General features: G+C 36.0%; 3 protein-coding genes across 3 annotated transcripts in view; 1 reads left to right on the top strand and 2 right to left on the bottom strand.

The window, feature by feature from the left end:
- The window catches only part of LOC127968889 (BTB/POZ domain-containing protein 16-like), a 13,934-nt gene extending 3,471 nt beyond the window's left edge, over nucleotides 1-10,463 (bottom strand). The window contains exons 1-15 of the mRNA XM_052570285.1: nucleotides 10,038-10,463; nucleotides 9,521-9,569; nucleotides 9,275-9,428; nucleotides 7,086-7,191; nucleotides 6,642-6,730; nucleotides 5,744-5,872; nucleotides 4,858-4,983; nucleotides 4,549-4,660; nucleotides 3,798-3,867; nucleotides 3,555-3,685; nucleotides 2,794-2,913; nucleotides 2,488-2,573; nucleotides 818-900; nucleotides 566-640; nucleotides 264-365 (exon numbers count right to left, since the gene is read on the bottom strand). Of these exons, the coding sequence (XP_052426245.1) occupies nucleotides 264-365; nucleotides 566-640; nucleotides 818-900; nucleotides 2,488-2,573; nucleotides 2,794-2,913; nucleotides 3,555-3,685; nucleotides 3,798-3,867; nucleotides 4,549-4,660; nucleotides 4,858-4,983; nucleotides 5,744-5,872; nucleotides 6,642-6,730; nucleotides 7,086-7,191; nucleotides 9,275-9,428; nucleotides 9,521-9,569; nucleotides 10,038-10,096 (1,491 nt within the window). The 5' untranslated portion in view covers nucleotides 10,097-10,463. The remainder of the gene's footprint in view (nucleotides 1-263; nucleotides 366-565; nucleotides 641-817; nucleotides 901-2,487; nucleotides 2,574-2,793; nucleotides 2,914-3,554; nucleotides 3,686-3,797; nucleotides 3,868-4,548; nucleotides 4,661-4,857; nucleotides 4,984-5,743; nucleotides 5,873-6,641; nucleotides 6,731-7,085; nucleotides 7,192-9,274; nucleotides 9,429-9,520; nucleotides 9,570-10,037) is intronic.
- LOC127968890 (serine protease HTRA1B) overlaps nucleotides 1-20,705 on the bottom strand; it is a 433,724-nt gene that overhangs the window by 98,977 nt on the left and 314,042 nt on the right. The gene's annotated exons all lie outside the window — the stretch shown is intronic.
- LOC127968888 (wings apart-like protein homolog) overlaps nucleotides 10,605-20,705 on the top strand; it is a 76,422-nt gene continuing 66,321 nt past the window's right edge. Inside the window, 2 exon segments of the mRNA XM_052570284.1 lie at nucleotides 10,605-10,851; nucleotides 12,917-13,404. Of these exon segments, the coding sequence (XP_052426244.1) occupies nucleotides 12,939-13,404 (466 nt within the window). The 5' untranslated portion in view covers nucleotides 10,605-10,851; nucleotides 12,917-12,938.

The following is a 20,705-nucleotide window of genomic DNA, read 5'->3' as shown; positions in this document are numbered from 1 at the left end:
CTTAGTCAACACATCAAAATAATTATACTTTTTAAAGCATGGTAAGTGATACTTAAAATTTGAGCCATTTAACAAAGTATACTTTGTGTGTCGAGACTTGGTCATGAAAAGTGTCCTCTTTTAAAATACACCTAATGGCCTTATATTTTATAAACATTATATCATCTGTAATGTAGTACATGAAGTAAACTACAAGTGCACATTTGGTGCAATTATGCACACTTCTTTTTCACAAGGTTATATGAAGCTGTGAATGCTCTAACCTCAATGGAGAAGCTGTATGTATCTGATTCGCCCATTTTAGCAGCTTGGAGAAGAAAGTAAAAGCCATGTATGCTGATGGTTTGAGTGCAGCACACTTGTTCCTGTACGGTGACACATGGAAAAAAAACACACACACAAAATACTGCCTTAAAAACAAGTAAAAGAACATGAGCATGAAAGAAAAAGCACGGATTGACGTAGTCATATTGTAACAACTGTAATTGCAAGTGACTGAAGGACTGAAAAGCTCTAGGAATGGCCATAATGCATCAGTGCTGAAGTGACAGAAAGTGTACCGCACCCTATCAAGCATCATTCCAAAACGGATCGCTTGTTTGGAGAAGTCAGTCAATACCATGTCGCCCCCGCGGTAAAGCTGTGGAAAACACATACAGATAAACCCTGCAGCTCATGAATTAGTTTTCATGTGGAGACAAATAATCAATACAAATTATATTAAAACAAGCAGTTTATGAATGATGTATGGCGGTACATCTGGAGTGACGGGTGGGTTGAATAAGGCGTTGTGTTTGTGGTCTTTACACACACTCACAGTGTGGTAATGATTGGACAGGATGTGCAGCAGCCAGGATTCAGGAAGAACTCGGATGTTTTGCAGCTCCTGCAGATGCTGCCCTGAGACATGAACACACATAAACAACAAAACTCAAATGAAGTGTTGCGTAGTAAACTAAAAGTAGCAACGCTTTTTTTTTAACTTAGGGAAGACAATTTCTGTTACTTCCAAAACAATGCTTTTCCAGTGATAAGCTACTTCTCCCAACAAGTATAGTGTGTGCTCGAAGGAATAGTTCACTCAGAAATAAAACTTTGCAGAAAACCTATTCATTCAACATGTAGATGATTTTGTCTCTTCATTAGAACAGATTTGGAGCAATTTAGCTTAGCATTACATCACTTGCTTAACGATTCATCTGCAATGAATGGGTGCCGTCAGTATGAGAGTCCAAGCAGCTGAAAAAAAAAAAAAAACCTTCACAATAAACCACAAGTAATCACCACAACTTAAGTGAATCAATTAACGTTTAATGTTCAATTAAATAGCAGCATGTTTGTAAGAAACAAATCCATCATTAAGGCAGTTTAACTTCAATTTGTTGCTTCTGGCTAAAATATCAGTACTCTTAAAATCCTTTTTCGCTTAAAAACAGTGCTTGATCTGTGCATATTTCTCTCCCGATTCACTGGAGAAATCAATATTAGGGATAGAACACTTATAATATAAGAATATTTTAGCCGGAAGCAATGGTTTGACGTTAAAAACATCTTAATGATAGATTCGTTCATAATAAACATGAATATTTTCACTTCACTGGAATCATGTTTTTGTGGATTATCTTGATGCTTTTATCAGCAGTTTTGACTCTCATTCTGATGGCACCCATTCACTGCAGAGGGTCCATTAGTGAGCAAGTGATGCAATTCTAAAATTACTCCTAATCGGGTTGATGAAGAAACAAAATCAATCTTGGATGGCCCAAGAGTAAGTACATCTTCAGCTAATTTTTTGGGGTGAAACATTTCTTTAACATTAGTTGAAAAGTTTTATTTATGTGTTTTTTTTTATGTGAATTTTGGTGCTAAGTTGCAACATTCACCTCATTAAATGAGGTATAATTTATTCCTGTAACTTTTATAGGATAAGTTATATACTTAATATGTAGGGTTAAGAGTTTGTTTAGATCCATAATTCTGCATATGAGCAAAGTGTGTTTATAACTGTTTCCAAACAGGTTTCCACACTTCATTTTTCTGTTATTTTTACGTCTCTTGACACTTGGACACTTTTTTTTTCCGTCCATGCAATTTTGAATGACATAATGGTGAGAATAACAAACAAATGTTCCTTTCTGATGAATTATCCACATCAGTAGTATGACTGTGCCTGTGAAGTATTTCAGAACAGTTGATAGTCTTGTCACGTCTGTTTGGTGGGCGTTGGAGGTCCAGTGGATGAGGTTCTGACTCTAGCCATGATGTGATACTGTAACTGGGACGTACTGTTTGTCTGGACACACTCTCGTGGAGATATACACATTCATTCTGCCAAACTGTCTGTTTTCAGTTAAGCTAAGAAATGAGGCACAACAGTATCTAGAGATTGGGGACAAAGTATGCTTGGTTTTGAAGACCAATCTAATGCTGCAGACGATGTTATTTTGCGATGTTGTGAGCATCTATCATGAAGCAACCAAAACTTACATTCGGTAATGCCATGAATACGAAGTGCTTGAAAGATAGCGACGTATTTTTGACCCTGAGGCTGTTCCAAGAAAACAGCCGTTTCCCTGAAACAGACAGATATATGATGGAAGGATGTCATTAAAACAGCATATGTGCACGGAACTAGCTTAGCCGTATCAAGGTCATTTAAAAAAGAATGAATAGTGTACTGAATTATTGGAATGTCCTTCATAAATGGGGCTTTTACTGTCTGGAATTATACTAATGGATCACATGCATTGTGTTTTGCTGATAGCTCTAAATGCCATAAAGGAGGTTACGTACTTGGAGAAGAAGGTGATGATGGTGCTGTGGGCTGGTAGGGTCTGTCTTAGGGGGTTTAACTGGAAGAACAGCCAGCACAGCACTGCTCTCAAGACCTCATACTCATTAGATGTGAACAGTCTAGACACAGAAAGCTTATTAGTTTCTTGCTGATTTACTCCATCTGCTCTTTTTAATGTGTTTTAATAGTCATTATATATGCAGACGGTCACTTGAAGTACAGAAAAGTACTTTGTAAAAGTGTTATTAAGAATCTCCAGGCCATATGTCACCCCAAAATTAAAAGAAATGATATTATGCACAAAGACAAAAGGTCTATTTTAAGACCATTATGTGTTCGGCACATTTCCCCATCGACTGATAGATAGATAGATAGATAGATAGATAGATAGATAGATAGATAGATAAATAGATGGTGTTTGGTGCAATGTACTTATTTTATCTTGATGTAAATGAAGACATAAAGTAAATGATGTAAATGAAGAAAACATTTGCTGACTATATTACAGTAATGAGAATCTAATGAAAATTACCACTGAGGATAAAGGGAATTACAAACAAATGCAAAAGTAAAACACCCTGATGCACTGCAGTAATGAAGCTTTGGAGGGAAAATGTCACGATGCAAAACATCCTAATGGTCTTATGAACAGCATTCATCTTCTGAATGCAAAAGCAATGTAATCAAACAAGATCCTGATGTGAGTTGCCACTGAAACAATGTAAAGAAAAAAAAAAAAAAAAAAAACAACATATGAGACCTTGGACTAAGCAGGGTCTTCAGAAGGAGGTCAAAGGGCAAATCTCTGAGTTGTATATGGAAGGAGAGTTCAGTCACCAGGAACAGCTCCAGCCAGCGCTCACATGCTCTCTGGAGAACAGTCTCTTTCAACTGAAAAACACAGAAAGAAGTTTACAGAGGTCCACACAATGAATACAGAGCTCCCCCTGTTGGACATTTAAAGAACAATAAAACAAAGCAAGAAGAAGAATACTTGTGTTACCTTGCAGGACACTCGATGAAAGCTGCACACAGTCAGTGAGGAAATATTTGCCAACATCTCTTTAAGACACCTGTCAATCATATCCATCAGCTTTAAAAGGACAACATATTGAATATACCATAAAACACGGTGTATTCATTTATGTCTGGATTATTTCTGATATTCTGACGTGACCATTCTAAAAAATAAACATATGAGCATTTGTGACTGTGTCAAATTGAATTCCCCCTTAAGGATTACAAATTGACGCACCCATGACCAAGAGAGAAATGCACTGTTATGCAATGCACGCTGCAGTTTAAATTCTGATGGGTGGAACACGGCTGATCTTATTTGAGAAATATCTGTCAAATAAATACAGCGACTGACTGCAGTGCCAAAATTCACATCCAGTTCCACCCAGCATCCTGGATATGAATCAATCTGAGATTGGACAACACAAACTCCTCTAGAGACTTGGGTGTGGGCTTATGCACTACTGGATCATTCTTTATTGCTTAATATGACACAATACACACACACACACACACACACACACACACACACACAGGAATAGCTTATTTTTAAGAATAAATCCAGAAATCATTCTTATATGCTGATATTCTTTCAATATATATATATATATCCACAATTATTCCAAAGTTGGATTGGTATGTATGTATAAATGACGGTGACTGCAGAATTCTGTGTTTTGGACATCTTGTACTGGACCTGCTAGTGCAAGGTTAGATCTGAAGTTGTCGATACTCACTTCTCTAAGAGGTTTGACATTCCCAGTAATGCAGCAGTAGAGAGCACAGCCTCTCCCCACTCACTGGGGCGTTCCTCTGGGTCGTACAGGGTCCGCAGGGCAAAAGACAAAGCTAGGACACAGCAGAGATTCTTACATAACTCTGTTTCTCTTTAAATATCCCTGTATGCTCCCTCATCAGTCAACATCAATGATAGCACACTTAATGTAGATCAGAAGCTCATGTGACAGCAAGTCAACAAGTAATGATGACACAGCTTGTTATTTACCGCTATAATATAATAAATATGACACATTTTTAGTGCTTACCCTCTTTATTGATGGAGGCGTCTTTGACAGGCAGTCGGAGAATCAAAGGGCTGCTGAGATGCCACTTTCTGGAGACCAGTCCTCTTTCACACTGAGTCCTATTAACTTTGCTGTGTTTACTTGTGGCTGCAGTATCACAAACAAAACGGAGGGCCTGCATTTCTCTCTTGAACTGTTTCTTTTTAATATGTCCATTCCATAAACTCTAAGATAAACATGCAAAATATTTATATCTATGATGACTACAATGGGATCTTCACTTTTGCATTATTTATTACATAATAATGTTTCATTAATAATGTAATAAAGTTATTATTCTGCATATTTTATGCCTATTTTAATGAATTCCTTTATGAATACAGGGTTCTCATTATAGAATGACCTTTGGATGGGCTCAATTACTTCTCAGGACTTTTTTAAAGGCTATTCTAGAGGTAATGCCTGCTGTTCCTGCACCACTTGTGCCACGAAACAGAACTGCAAAAATAATGACTGTTTGCAGACAAGTTCCCAGAACGACACTCTCCCCTCTCCCACTGGTTAGTCAAATAGATCCTTATGTTATTAGTTGAGACGTTGTTGGTGGTATGCTCTACAACGGTTTTCACTTTTCACAGTTAGACATAGATACTGATCCTACCTGAGAGTATTCATGCAGAATACTGTTGCTATGGTTACACCTTCAGGCAAACATCATTTTTTTAAAATGTTCACTACTGACTAGTTTACTATGTTTTAAGTTCTCCAGAAACCTTTTAAGCTCGATCATCTCCAGAAAACAAAACAATGCACAACAAACAAAACCAACAAAACAAAACAAAAGATGAAAACACACACACACACACACACACACAAAAAGCATATTCTCTAGAGACGGGCATCATACCAGCTCTCTCTTGTAGCTGAACATCCCTCTGTCTTTTGCTGTTAGTATACAACTTAGATAGTATGTCTGAGTAGCTCAAGACAGAGCAATGCAGCTCCCACCTGACCCCCAAACATTCCAGTACTGCATCTATAAACATAAACAAAGACAGATGTTTACTATATCAATATATACCATTACATAGAAGCATGCAGTTGCTATGTCATTGCTAAGTGGTTGCTAGAATGCATGATTTTAGCAGTTCTGTAAGATCATTACAAATCACATGTGTGACATGGATCTAATAAACTTGGGTACAATATGTATCCAGACTGCATGATGATGACACCTAGTGACTAGATGCAAGTTACTATTGAGGAATAAAGCGTCATTAGTAAGCACTAGTGGTACACAAAAAGAACATCATGAAGAGCTTAGCAATTGTACTTTTTTATGTACGCTGATAAAAAAGGAAGATGTTTGAGGTAAGCAGTTTTAAGTTTTAGCGTGATGTCGCGTTGATAAATGCTATTTTTTATGCATTTTTATTGTCTGGTCAGTAAATGTGGGTCGTAGCAGCAAACACACTTTGTGGTGATCATGCTGAATTTCTGAAACTGTCCGGAAATTATATCTTTGGTCACAACAGCCATCTTAGGACAACCATTTAGTTCACAGAAATCATCACATTATTGACTTTAATCTTAATTAATCTTTTGGCTTATCCAGGCTCTAAATGTCACCCCTCATTCAAAGTTATTGTTTTATCATCATACAGGTGAAAATCACTTAGAAACACAACAATACACCTCTCCTAAACAAATCACATAATTGGAGCCATCTTTTAATTTAATCTAATTTGAGGATTAGCAATAATGATTCCTGTTTTAGCAAATATCACCAATTAAATAGTCAATACCTGGTTTAGCGTTTTGGGTCAGTCTGCGAGACAAAATGTAAAATTGTTCCTCTGGAGTGTCTAGTTTTGAAGACCATGTCACATCTTTGCTGCATATAAAGGTAAAGAGAACCATTATAGGTGCATCCACACACACACACACACACACACACACACACACACACACACTTTGTCAGTTTAATCCCATCTAATCCCACAGTGCTTTAGTGCCAAGTGGTCTGCAGCTCCTCCTGACAGTCCTTTGTGTTCAAAGGCCCACCAAATTGAAAGTTGCCATTCTCTAATGTGCTATCCAACCTGCTCCATAATGATAGCATGTGGCCTGGCAGATATCCCATAGATCTATCCCTGGAGTGAGATAAACTGTCCCCATCTCTCCTTGTCTGCCCGTTTATCTCCCGCTAAACAGTTGTCACGAAAGTCCACTTGCTCCTGGCAACATACCAGAGTCTGGTACGTCGGCCGGCCGAGAGTGGGTGGATGAGCTGTGGCAAAGGGGATTGTGGGCAACTAGTGGCATCCTCGTGCCAGTGGAGTGTCATGGGGTCAGCTGCAACATAAACACACAGTGAGAGAAACTCCAAGAGTGTGCGTGTGTTCAAGAATAGGATGAAGAGTTCCAGATATTTGAGTTTTGAGTAAACATACAGGATGTCTGTGACAGATGGGTGTTTGCATTAATGAAAATGAGAGTAAATGATGAAAAAATCAATGCAAATTAAGAAAATTCTAAATGTTTACCGTCTGTTATGAATCCTTTTGCACTTCTTATTAAAGGAATAGGTCACAAAAAAACAAAAAACTTGTACACATCTTCAAACCATCAAAGATGTTGTTGTTTCATCATCAGAGCAGATTTGGAAAAATGTAGCATTATATCACTTGCTCACCAATGGATTCTTTGCAAAAATGCAAAATTTCTCCAAATCTTTTCCAGGGAAGATAAAATTGTCTTTAATGGCCAGAGTAAATTTTCAACAAATTATTTTTTTAAGTAAGCTTTTTTTCTTTTCTTTTTTTTCAGATCACCATAGCTTAATTTATTATTATTATTATTATTATTATATATTTTTTTACATGCAATCTTTGCGATACTATTTGCCACACTGCAACAATATTTGGGACATGAATGAATGCAGCTTAAAACACAAATTTTCATAATTTTGTAACACTAATCATGAAATGGATATTAAAATCTAGTTAATGCAGTTAATCCCTTAAACTCTAATTAATTATAATTATAACTTAATGTATTGGACAAAAAAAAAAAAAAAAAACTAATAAATAAATAAAAAAAACTATATCAGTAAGCTTATTAGTCATACAGGTTTGGAATGACATCACGGTCAGTAATGAAGTCATCATTTTAATTTTTTGGTGAACTATCCCTTATTAAAATATTTAAAAGTTCTCTCCTCAAAAGGCATGGGGTTTGTACCTTCACTGCTTTAATAAAAGTAATAGGGCAGCATTTTGTTCCCTATTTCTGAAAAGTATCTTTTAATATCTTTATATGCATCCCTATATCATCTCTGAAGTAAAAACAATCAACAAAACTATAGCAATAACTCCAGGCATTAAGAAGCATTTGATTCAAGCAGATGCCTCTCGGAATGTGCACCTCTATTTCATCACAATATTCTGATTATTACAAATGAAAAAGACTCACAGAATCCTGGCATAGGAATCAAAAGCCATACTGTCTTTCCTATTGTTTCTCTGGGTAAAGAGCCTTCAAGTGCGTAACTGCCAATGCCTCTTAAACCCCTCCTGTGCCAAAACACTACAGGTGCTTATCTCTAAAATGATGCCAGGTTTGTGACACCAGGTCAGCGGGTTGGCACAGACTGGCACTCGTATCCCCCCGGTCAACCCAGGATTCTGGCAGAAGTCAATGCTGAAGACGCACTGCGGCATTATGGACTGAACTCATTAATGCAAGTTGGTTACTTCTTGAACACTTCTAAACACTATTCTGAAAGACGTGTGTTGTCATGATTTGTGGATAAATTGGATCTGCGTTTGTCTGTGTCCTGTAATGCAATGTAACCGATAAGCTTTACAAAAACACAAATACATAAACCACCAAATCTAAAACACACACAAAGATTTTTGGTTCTAGATTGTCAGATATTATTTTTATTGTATTATGATGTTTTTGTTGTTATGATGTTTTTGTTGTTATGATGTTTTTACATTGTATTGACAATAGTAATAATAATATATTATAGATATAGTCATTTTAATGTATGTATTTTATGATTTTATTGTGATATAAGGTTTCATATGGTAGGGAAAGTTATAGGAAGATGATAGATGATAGTAGACATTGACTTTCATTGTATTTTATTTATTTATGTATTTGTTTACCATATGGAAGTCAAATAGCTACTATCAACTGTTTGGTTACCAATATTCTTCAAAATATTGTATTTTGTTTTCAACAGCTGAAATAAATACATACAGGTTTGGAACAACTTGAGGGTGAGTAAATAATGACAGAACTTTCATTTTTGTTTAAACTATCCCTACAAAGGTATTTATAGTAGGACAGTGAGGATTTATTTTTCATGTGCTCATGAGTCAAACACAATTTTCCTGGATTGTATTTTTAGGCTGATTGCACATCTCACCTGATTTAAGTTTTCTGTTGGCTGATTTATCACCAAACTCCTCCGCCCTCCGAACCTGTGCCTGACCCAGCAGGTCACTGCCTAAAGCACCTGCCAGCTGCCAGCGGTTAGTGTGCCCAGCTTGTGTGCGCTGACATAGTGAGTGAGCCCACACCTGGTAGAAGTATAGAATAACAGTATGTGCTAAATATTCCGAAAGGAAATAACTATTTTAGGTACAGAGTTGTGAATGAGATTTGAACTTACACTTCTGGTAGAGATTTGGTGTGAATTGTGGGAGGTTATAAACGTCAACCTGAAAAAATAAAGGTACTGAATGAGTAGCCTAATAAAGATTTCTTTTATATATGAAATGAACTGCAGCTATGAAATGTTTTATAAAATATTTTTGTTACACTGGGAAAAAAAAAAGAAAAAAGAAAAAAGAAAGAAAATGTTGAAAACTTTAAATCAGTTTTTAGTCAGACATTACAAGTACATTTCAAAGTTACAAAGAAATGACAATCAGCTATATATAGCTATTTTTTCACACACATTTATATTTTATAAAAAATAAACCTTGCTGCATGTAGATGTATTGATGTTCAGTTATTAAGAACAGTTCTTATGATAATCAAAGTCAAAAAGTTTTGCTGATTATTTGGTGGAAACTTTTTTTTCCAGCGTTTTATTTCTTTATTTTATTTTTTTGATAAATAGAAAAAAAAAATATTTTGTTACTTTATATATGTTTTACTGTCTTTTTTAAAATGCATTAACTCACCTCGTGTGAGGTCTGAATGGCATATTCCTGCTGGATAGGTGACTCCACTGATTGTGCATTCTCTTAAAATTCAAATACTTTCACTGGCGCTGACTGACAGTCCACATCATGTTAGAAGAATATTAAGACCTTAAATGACTAAAATAGCATAGCGTTGTTTCTCACTAAGGTTACATCTTAAATAAACATTGAAAGCCACTAAACAAACCTGGCAGTACTGTACAGATGGATAAAAGGTAAAAGAAACTTAGCGTTTATGGCTTATATGTCTACTCTACTTGTTGTTGACAGGTCCTGTTGCTAGGAGACATGATGTGGGTCAAATGACACATGCCTGACCAAAACAAACCGAAGAAATATAGTTGCCTGATAAACGTTATTCCAGTCAATTGCCTACAATTCCCATAATTCAGCGAGAAGGAAGGCTACGTGACGCCCATCGCGTTCAAGTTCAGGGCTCTTTCCAGGGCTAACCTCGAAAATCGTCTTACTTTTACACAGCGCGGCCCGTGATTGGCCAACATTTTTACGCCTGTGCTGCGACGCGATTGTCGTGACGCGAAAACGCGAGGGAGGGGGAACGCGGATGGAGGCCGTTGGTGTTTCAGAGCCGAAACAATCGAGGCAGAAATACATGAGGAAAACTTAAATAGAAAGCTTGTGAATCTTTATATTCCGTTATATCGAAACTCGTATCTCAGATACACGTATAACTGTGTTGGCGGAGCTCGTGAAGCAGTGCGTAGGTATTTAGTTGTTTGTTTATAGTTTTAGTGAAGCTCAGAGGCCCGGATTCACTCTCTTCATTAACCAGGTGAGTATTTAACCTCCTTCGGTCCTGCTGTGGGTTCAGTTCTTCTGTAGATTAAAAATCTACATTTTAACTAAATAGCGATTGAGTTTTAATGCTGGATACAGAGTGCATTTCACAGCATTGCCTGATTAGCCTGCCAGCCTTTTCATGCTAATCCTACTGCTAGACGTTAGCGTGGTTATGTTGTTTTTATCAGCTAAGCTGGTTTTCAAACACTCTTTTGTTGGAATCCAGGTACAGAAGTTGTGTTAATGTCTTATTTGCTTAGCGAGGGGAGGAACACTGCAAAGTGAAAAGTAAACAAAAGAGAAGGGTTACATGTATTAGCATTAGTTTATAATCATACTAGCTTTTAGCATTCTTAGTTTTGATGATTGATATTGCAGTGATATCGTTTGATTTTTATCTATTATTTTTGGGGTTGTTCAGTTGGCACTAGTTATTTTCCAAGCCAGTAAAGAGGTAAAATTATTATTATGGTAAACCACTATTGAATGATTGATATTACTGATATATTAATGATTTATTATTGAACGAGTGATATATTAATGTTCAATAAATGCTACTCGAAAATCCATGTTGTTGTTTTTAGATCTTGGAACTTACACTGCCTGTTATTTTTTTTTTTTAGTTTTTTTGATATATGAAGACTTAAACTTTTTTTTTGTATTTTTTTTTTAACAGATTAGTTTTTCTTATGTAGGGTAAAAGGTGACATTTCAACTTATATATTTTGATACTTCTGATGGCTTTGTGTACAGAAAGCATGAATTGATTTTTTGGGGGGGTTTGTCCAGCTGGGACTAGTTAGGTTGCAAACCATTGGCGGCCTCAGATTATAGAAATGGTAATATTATGATTATGAATAATTGCCATATTAGTGTGCCGTAGCATTTGCTTCAAGGAATACAGGTTTACAACCTTTTTCTAACATCTATGGTAGTTTTTGGTTTACTTGAGTGCTATTATTGTAGTCAGGATCTTGGAACTTTCACAGGGCAAAATTGAAAATTTGCAAAAAAAAATGTACTCCCGCTTAGGCCATGCAAGATGTAGATGAGTGTGTTTCGACATTTGAACAGATTTGGGGAAATTTAGCAATGGTTTGCTCATCCATCCATTTTGCAGTGAATGGGTGCCATCATCAGAATGAGGTTCCAAGCAGCTGATAAAATCACAATGTGAAAAAAAAAAGCTATAAAATACAAATAATCCACATGACTCCAGTCAAGTAATTAAAATCATATGAAGCGAAAAGATGTTTGTTTTTAAGTAACAAATCCATCAATAAGACAACATTTGCTTCTGGCTAAAATGCAAGTCCTCTATGTATAAAATTGCTTTCTTCAGTGAAAAAGTTGTTTTGGCTCAACCAGGAGAGAAATATTCACAGATTTAGGCCTATTTACATGTGAAAACAGTCCAAAACAGTTTTAAACAAATATGTTGATGGTTTTCAGTGTAAGAGGGAAAACAGGGGATGCTTTATTTTATTACTTTGAATATTTTTATGCTGGGGGTAATGTTATGGACTGGTATTTTGGCCAGAAGTGACGGTTCAAAAAACAAAAAAAAATAAAAAAATAAAAATAAAAAGGATTTGCATATTAAAACACACAGCTTTTAACTTTAAAATACAATAATGGTTCATGTGGAAATAAACTCATATGCCTATTTGTTGAATGGCCTGATGGTGAGTAAACTGCCAACATGCATTCATGTTTTGGTGAGCTATTCCTTTAAATCTCTCAGTTTTTTGAGCACATTACAGGATTGATTTCTTTGCATATGCATATTGAAATCAAAATCATATTATGGAATAATTCTAGTTTCCTGCTTGTTATCAGCACAGAAATGCAAGTAGGTGTCAGGTTTGATAGAGTTCATGAGTGCATCGGTTTTATAATGAATAGCCCCGAGACCTTCACACATGTAGAATGCTGAATAATGTTGATTTTATTCATTAAGAAATGATGAAACTCGAGGCAGAATTTTAATAGTCAACTAAATTTGATTACAAAACAGTCAGCGAATTATTCATGTAACAGTTGATGGTTGTTCACAGGGAATATGAGACAGATGCCACAATGACATCTAGATTTGGAAAAACGTACAGCCGTCGAGGAGGCGATGGGACCTCGAAGTTTGACGAGGTGTTGTCCAATAAAAGAGCCACGCTCAGCACCAAATGGGGCGAGACGACTTACAAAGCCAAGGTGGGAGCAAAGAGGCCCGGTTTGAAGACCGAGGTGATGGATCAGACCAAGAGGACCAAGGTCTCGGATGGTGATGGATCCGAGGATCCGTTTGGATTCGACAGTGACGATGAATCCAGGCCGGTCACATCTCGTAACGTAGCCCAGCCTAAATCCAAAATGACGCCGACAGGGGGATCCCAGGCCAGCCTAACACTGGAGCCCAACAGCAGGGTGAACCAACCCGCCAGCATAGAGGCCGTGGCCCCCAGCAGGGCCCCTTTCGCTCTCAGCACTGAGAGAAGTGCTCACAAAGTGCCAGAGGATCCTGGGAAATATTTTAACACCTCTACTGCAGGTATGTTTTTCCCTGAAAGTTTTTTTTTTTTTAGTTCTTTCAAAAATACATTGGAGTTGTGTTTTAATGTTTAAATACCTCCTGATTTGTTCTAGCAGCACTGCATTAATCAGTTGTTGTTACTAACTGTTAGAGTGTTTCAGGTGTTTGACCTGTTTAACTTCACGGCAAGTGAGTATGAGCTTACCACCTGCCCTAGATAGGTTTGTTTTGTGGTTGTTTACTTGCCTGAATTTAACATTTAAACAAACAACTTTAGCATTTATCGCACCTTAATTTTCCCTAAGTTTGACTTTGCCGTTCATATTTAGCATAAAGTACATAAATGAAGTGGAGATGCACCGATTGATCGGCCAGGGATCGGAATCGGTTGTTTTCCTCATGATCGGCTTGGATTGGTGACTGGCTGATCAGTCTCACTTTTGCGAGTGAAATGCTCACACTGTTGAGCCCTGATAAATGGCTTTTTAATACTTTGAAACAGCTTGCACAATTTAGGTAAAACCAGGGGTGTAGAACGGATGTGAAATTTACATGGCTTTTTAAGATACATTCAGATGATATGAGATGTAATTTGAAGGCATTCATTGAAATTAAAACATGGAAGGGTGAACAGTAGCCAATGAGGTTACAGCTTGTGTTGTAGTGTCACCCGCTGTGACAGTGGGAATGCTTGGTTTTCGCATTAAACAAAGAGTTGTCCTAAAAGAATGAAAAACTTCACTGTTTCCAATGTAGAGTAATATCGTAGATACATATGGAGTCTTTTATGGAAAAAAAAAGTTGCTTCTCATACCCAACAAAATGGCAAAAAACAAAATGTCATACTTTGATTTCCTGTCTGTGTCGCAAGGAGTGAAAAGAAATGTGGAAGTGAATGTGGGTGGATTTTCACATGTGTGGTGCCGTAGGGATGTTGGTTGTAGTTTTTTTTTTTCTTTTTTCATTTTTTAAAAATAATAATCGTTCACGTTTCACAGAAAGCTTCCTTGCGGGCATCTGCTGCCGTGAGTGCTGTAAATGCTCAGGACACCAGTGTTACGGGCTGTAGACTGTGTAAGACCCTGCTTAATATCACAGTAATGGATACGGCGGACTGACTCTTGCAACAACAGCCTGGAGCTCCCAGCAGACCAAGAAATGAAAATCTTTAATTGGCCCAAACTCTATTTTACATTTCCTCTGCGTAATTGCTTCTTCAGGTCGGTACTCCTCCAGGGTCTTGCAAATCATTTGGCTGACTAAGTAATCAATGAGGTGAAGTTAGAGGAAACTTTCAGAACACTGACACCCGTCAGTGGTGATGTTAATACGAGGAGAACACTTAGACGCTGATGGAGCGTAGCGTTTGGACAGGCTCCTGTGAGCTGCTTATCTCATTTAGAAACACGGCACACAGAACTCATCACCTTGTCTGTAAGCGCTAAGGGTCTCTTATGATAACGCATGCTGATGTGTGGCTCTCCCTAAGACACTTCAGTGTTGTTGCTCCTATGCAAATTGTTTGGATCAATCTATTATCTAAAATAGATTAGATAATAGAAATGATCTAAAAGTAATGTTTATGTTCATATCGTTCTCTAGACAGCATAACAATTCTGTTCTGTCTAGAGATTGATATGAACTAGGGCTGCAAGATATTGGGAAAAAATGACATTGCGATTATTTTATTTTTCTGCGATATATATTGCGATATGAAATCTAATTTTTTCTTGCAAAAAAAATGGTGTGAGCACACTTATATTGTCATTTAAATGATTTAAACACTGACACCATCGTGTCAATTGATTAATATGCGCCAGGGAGATAGAGCAAGACAGCGCTCGTGTTGTTTGAAGACATTGAGCGTGCAGCCTTGGCTCGCTCGCTCCCTCTCTCTCTCTCTCTCTCTTTGGCGCGCCCTCTCTAGCGCGCTCTCTCTCTCTCATTCTCTTACATTCGTCAAGGGCCGGGAGCAGCTGGCCCGTATGGTTAATAAGTAACGGATCAAATACGATAGCCTACATCGCACATCCTGCGATGTGACTACCGTGGATTTGTACATCGCGATATCAAGGCTTAAACGACACATCGTGGGATAACAGCGTTAATAATAGATTGGCAAATGTGATCATTCTTTCTCACCTACCGTCAGCATTCAGAAAATAAACATTTATATCATTTTAATTAAAATGAATTTAGCTATGAAGTCTTCTGAAGTGTACATTTATAATCTGCATAAAATGTGTACTCTGTGTGTAATGATTGGTCTGTTTGAATTGAAAGCAGACGGGGAAATTCACCTGTCACTAGACATGCACAATCTATGCTGTGCTCTGGATGCAATTTTTCTATTCATGTCATATTTGCTGACTGCTTTATGTAAAATTAGTAGGGTTGGGAATCACCAGAGAGCTCATGATACAATATTAATACGATATGTGTCACGATACAATATTATTGCGATTTTAAACATTTTGCGATATTACAGTGCAACTTAAACTTGAGGTTGTTCAGTTGTTCAGACATTTCAGCAATTGGGGCATTTGAAAGTAAATTAGTGTTAAATTTAAATTAAATAAAACATGTAGTCTTATGTCCAAGGATGCACTGAAATAAAAATTCTGGGCCAAAACTGAAAATTCTGAATGATTATTTATTTTATTACATTCAACTCAATTTTAATGATACTGAAAAAAAAAAAAAAAAACTTTTACTGAAAGTAACACAATAAAACTGGACAGAATTGATATTAACATTGGTAACACTTTACAATATGTTTCATTATTTAACATTAGTTAAACTAAGAATTTATTAATCTTAGTTCATGTTAGTTTCAACATTTACTAATTCATTATGAGTGGACTTTGCTTCTGCAGTGAGCATTTTTGAGTGGTAGTCGAGCAGAACGCACATTCATAGAGCAAAATATTGAGCAAAGCGTCAAACTGGGCTGTTATGAGGAGAGTGAAACATGCTCACTGAACACTACTGGACGGGGTGCGGCGTGCCATATATATATTTTTTACTAGCTTTTTTTTTTCCAAATAATATACTTAAAGATCGACACTTGGCATCTGTGTATCAATACAGTATTGCCACGAAAAATATTGCAATACTATACTGTATTGATTTTTCCCCCCCTTCCCTGAAAATGTGTACAAAAAAAATCCCTAGTGCATACAAATTTACCACATTTTACTGTTAGATTGCTTGCTTCCTTTTTATTGTAATTATATATATTCTAAAAAAAAAAAAACTTTACTTCTATATTACAGAATCAGGAAGTATAAATCTGTTTATTTTATGCAGATTTATCAAGTTTTTACATTCATTTGAAAATTATTTGTCACTTCAACTTCTCGCAGTCAACTTCTCAAATGTTATACTGAAGTAGAAGTATTATCCAGAAGAAGAAAAAAAAAATGTGTGTATATCTGAACAACAGCATTGAAAAATAACAGCTGGAACATCAAGACAAACAAATTATGGGGAGATTAGAGCTTTAACTCCACTTTGCATTTATTGCATGACTCACTCTTAAGGTGTGCTTTCTCTGGACTGGGAAAATGCTAAAATAAACACGGTTATTGCTCAGCAGCATTTTAACACGTAAATACTCCCACACAGTCGAGGTGCATCCTCATTTGGCACCAAATCTTCTGCAGCTGCAATGACCATCTTGCCTTAGTCATCAGATTCTTTCATTACAAACTAGCACAAGGCAAGCTCCCCTGTCTTTTAAAACTTTACGATACTTCCTCCTTTTAGCTGCTTTTGAATGCAAAACACTGTCTTGGACAAACTGCTCCCCAAATGCAGGTTCTTCACTTCATAGTGACATCACATCAGAAGACATCAGTGCACTGTACATAGCCTTTCTATATCACTTCTACAAGAAATTATGAAAAAGTGCAGTTAAATCATGTTTAACCTTCTTAAATAGGTGAGCTTAATAAATTTGTTTTATGAAGTCGATGACTTGCACAGCCCTACCAAGATTGAAATTTATCTTGATCAAAAGGTCATGTGATCATGACATGAATTAATTGTTTTATTCAAATGCACTGTTGACAAAATTGTGACTAGGAGAAAATAACACCGCTACATTATTAGCTCCATCTAAAAATGATATGGAATATGTCTTGGTTGTCTAATAGTTATCCAATAGTTTCTTTAAATTTCAGATGTGCTGAGAATTTGCTTAAAATATGTTGGTATGAATTGGAAATCGTATACTCCCCTAAGAACCCCAAAATGTAGTAAACAAGTGTCCCATGGTTGTCCGAGGACAGGATGGTATTAAAGCTGACACTTACAGTGATGAGACACAGAGGCTGAAGTACAGCGAGGGAGGAACGTGGACTTGTTTGACTTCTCGCTGCTTGTGAGATTGAAACTTGTCAATTCTGAGTCAGAGTGGTGATGTGAGAGCACTGACGAGTGGAAAATATATTTATCTGTCCTTTTCCAGAAATGTTTTATTTTTGAAATGTCAAAGAATGGTATTGTACCCAGTTATTCATTTATAGGGAGGGGAAAAAAATACAAACAGGATTTTTCCAAATGTCATTTAATATTGAATATTTTAAATTATCATGTTGTTTTTTTTTTTTTTTTTTTTTTTTTTTTTTTTTTTTTTACATAATTACATCTTTAATAATAATAAAGTAACATCATCTCTCATCATAGCACATTTAATCTCTCATGACCTTGTGAAATGGTTGGGAAACTTGTCACTCATGAGATTGCATTTAATGACATCAGTTCACCAGTCCTCCAATGGACAAAATACCTATGTATTTTTTTTTTTTTAATTTGAAAAGAAGTCATTTCACTTGGTTATACTTCACTAGAGAAGAAAAGACAATTGACCCTTCACAGGACAGTTGATTGACAGGCGGTCTGACCAATCATAATGCCGAATTTGCAAACAAAGTGCAGCACAACAGGTTTATTTAAATCATGGGAGAATCTTTTTTTTTTTATATTCCTTAAAATATTAAGTTTTAGTAATTTTATAATTCTTATATTGAGAAATACATTCTACTCTATAATTGTAATATATTTCTGTCAATTTTTTCAAGTTTAAACCACACTTTGCTTTGACAGATTGTCGTGAAAACCGTTTCGTAAAAAATAGTTTTATCAAATTAAATAGAGAAATGCTTATAAACGTAAAGAATATGTAGCCGCCCATTGGTTAATCGTTGTGTGACAACATCGGTAATACTGGAATCACAGTGGGGTGGGGTTTCCTAGCTTTTGATTAGTTTGTGAAAGTGGCATAAACATTTTACTTTCACTTCAAATTGAAAGTTGAATTTTGAAAGCTGGTTCAATTTCAAATTGAATTTTACATTTTAAATTAGTAGCAATTTGGTGCAAATTGCCTGAATCAGTTCAAGTAACAAATAAATGTTAGATACACTTAGCCTAAATATGAATCATAGAACATTTAATTAACAAAGTGAATAAAAATACACCATGCTATATGCCAAATATTACTTACACAAAGTTTAAATAGGTATACAAAACTGAAAACACAGTGGAACCAAATAAATAAGAAACATAGAACATTTATTAGCAAAATGTATAAGAAAGCTTGGAGGCATGACATACACTTTGTAAATCAAAATAAATTAATTACACAAATTTTTAAATAGTCAAAATCAGTAAACGCTGCGTGTAAGAGCATTATTTTTTTGTTATTTCCTATTGGTTATTTACGGTCACATGGGCACAGGTGATCACTTCTGTTTTCTTCATTATTTCCTTTGTTGTATATTGTATTCCGTGATTTTGTCAACATTCCAACTTCAGGAAGCCCATTGTGTGCTGCTTTTCTGTTGGTAGTCACTGTATCCTTATTACTGTGCATTAGAATAGTTCACTACTGCTTAATGTTGTTGTCAGTGGATGCTGTCAGGCACGTCTCCTAAACACAAACCCTTATTCAAAATGAATGACTTCTGCTGCCCTATTCATACGCTGACAGCATGAACACAGACTGGACATTCATGCAATGCATAGACTTTAATTCAGATGTGTTTTACGGTCTGTTACATAAATCCTTTTCAGCTAAGATTTGAACAGAATTCAGTCTTTAGAGTGATGGGTAGTTTGACAATGACTGCTTGATTTGTCGTTAATGGGTTTGTGGAGAATAAACGGATATTTGGATGTTGTTTCATAAAAGTCATGATGTTTGAGGTGATCATGATGGCCTAAATTTGTTATTTTCGCCTCTTCACAATCTAATGAATAGGGGAATGTTCTGAATTAACACAGTAGTGATATAACTGAAATTGTGTAAGTGCTGTTGTGCAATAGGTGATTTTTAGATTTAACAGCCTATCTGCAACACTGGCTTGCTTTGCCATGGAGCTTAATGGTGGTTTTGTATGCTAGGGACCTTTTTTCAAAGCTGCCATTAACGTTTTGTCCTGTCTCCTGATTCAGAGTACATAGACTTGATTGTGGTTATTGGTGTAATGGAGAATACGTACAGTAATTTTAGGATGGTAAATAACAAATGTTGTCTGCCAGACTATAACGTAGACAATGTAATGACTGCAGAGGTGTGATTATTGCTTTGAAGGTGTCTTACAGTGTGTTCATAATATCTTCTTGCCTGTGTTTGACTAGTCATGGGATCAGTGAAAATTGATGTAGTAAGTCTGTGGTCTTTACTTAAAACTAGAACAGTCTTAAAGACCAGAGACTTTGTACAAAGATGTGTAAAACCTCTGACTGCATTCAAATCAGTGATATATTTTACATAAAAAAATGGTTGACCACCTTCTGGTTATGGAAGCACATGGGTAGCTAAATTAATTTAGAAATGTAATATGCAAAATGACAAAGCAATATGTAAAATGGCAATGTATTTCTGTTTTTAAATGTATATTCCATATTCCTTATGTGCAACATTTAGTGCAAAATAAAAATGTAATTATATAATTTACATTAGTGGTCAACCGTGTTTTTTGACTGCCGATTTCTATATCTTGTAAAGCAGAGAGGCCGATATAAAGCTGATATGATTTTAAAAATTATTATTATTAAGATTTCAAAAATGTGAACTCATTTGACAGATGGATTAAAAAGTAAATGTGTAAAATAGACATGTTTTTACTTTAGATTACAGTATTTTTCACAAATAACTGAATATTTAATACAAACATAATTGAAAAGAAAGTAAACACTGTAACCAATAGGGCACTGAGTATTCTGGGAAGTTTGTGTGCACTGGGAATTATATTTTATAAGCCAGGGTAACCCTCATTTTACATACAGCACACAGTGAAAATGACATGAAT

The sequence above is a fragment of the Carassius gibelio genome, chromosome B12, assembly GCF_023724105.1.
Source record: "Carassius gibelio isolate Cgi1373 ecotype wild population from Czech Republic chromosome B12, carGib1.2-hapl.c, whole genome shotgun sequence".
Lineage (NCBI taxonomy): Eukaryota > Metazoa > Chordata > Actinopteri > Cypriniformes > Cyprinidae > Carassius > Carassius gibelio.
This window is presented reverse-complemented; position numbering and strand designations above follow the sequence as displayed.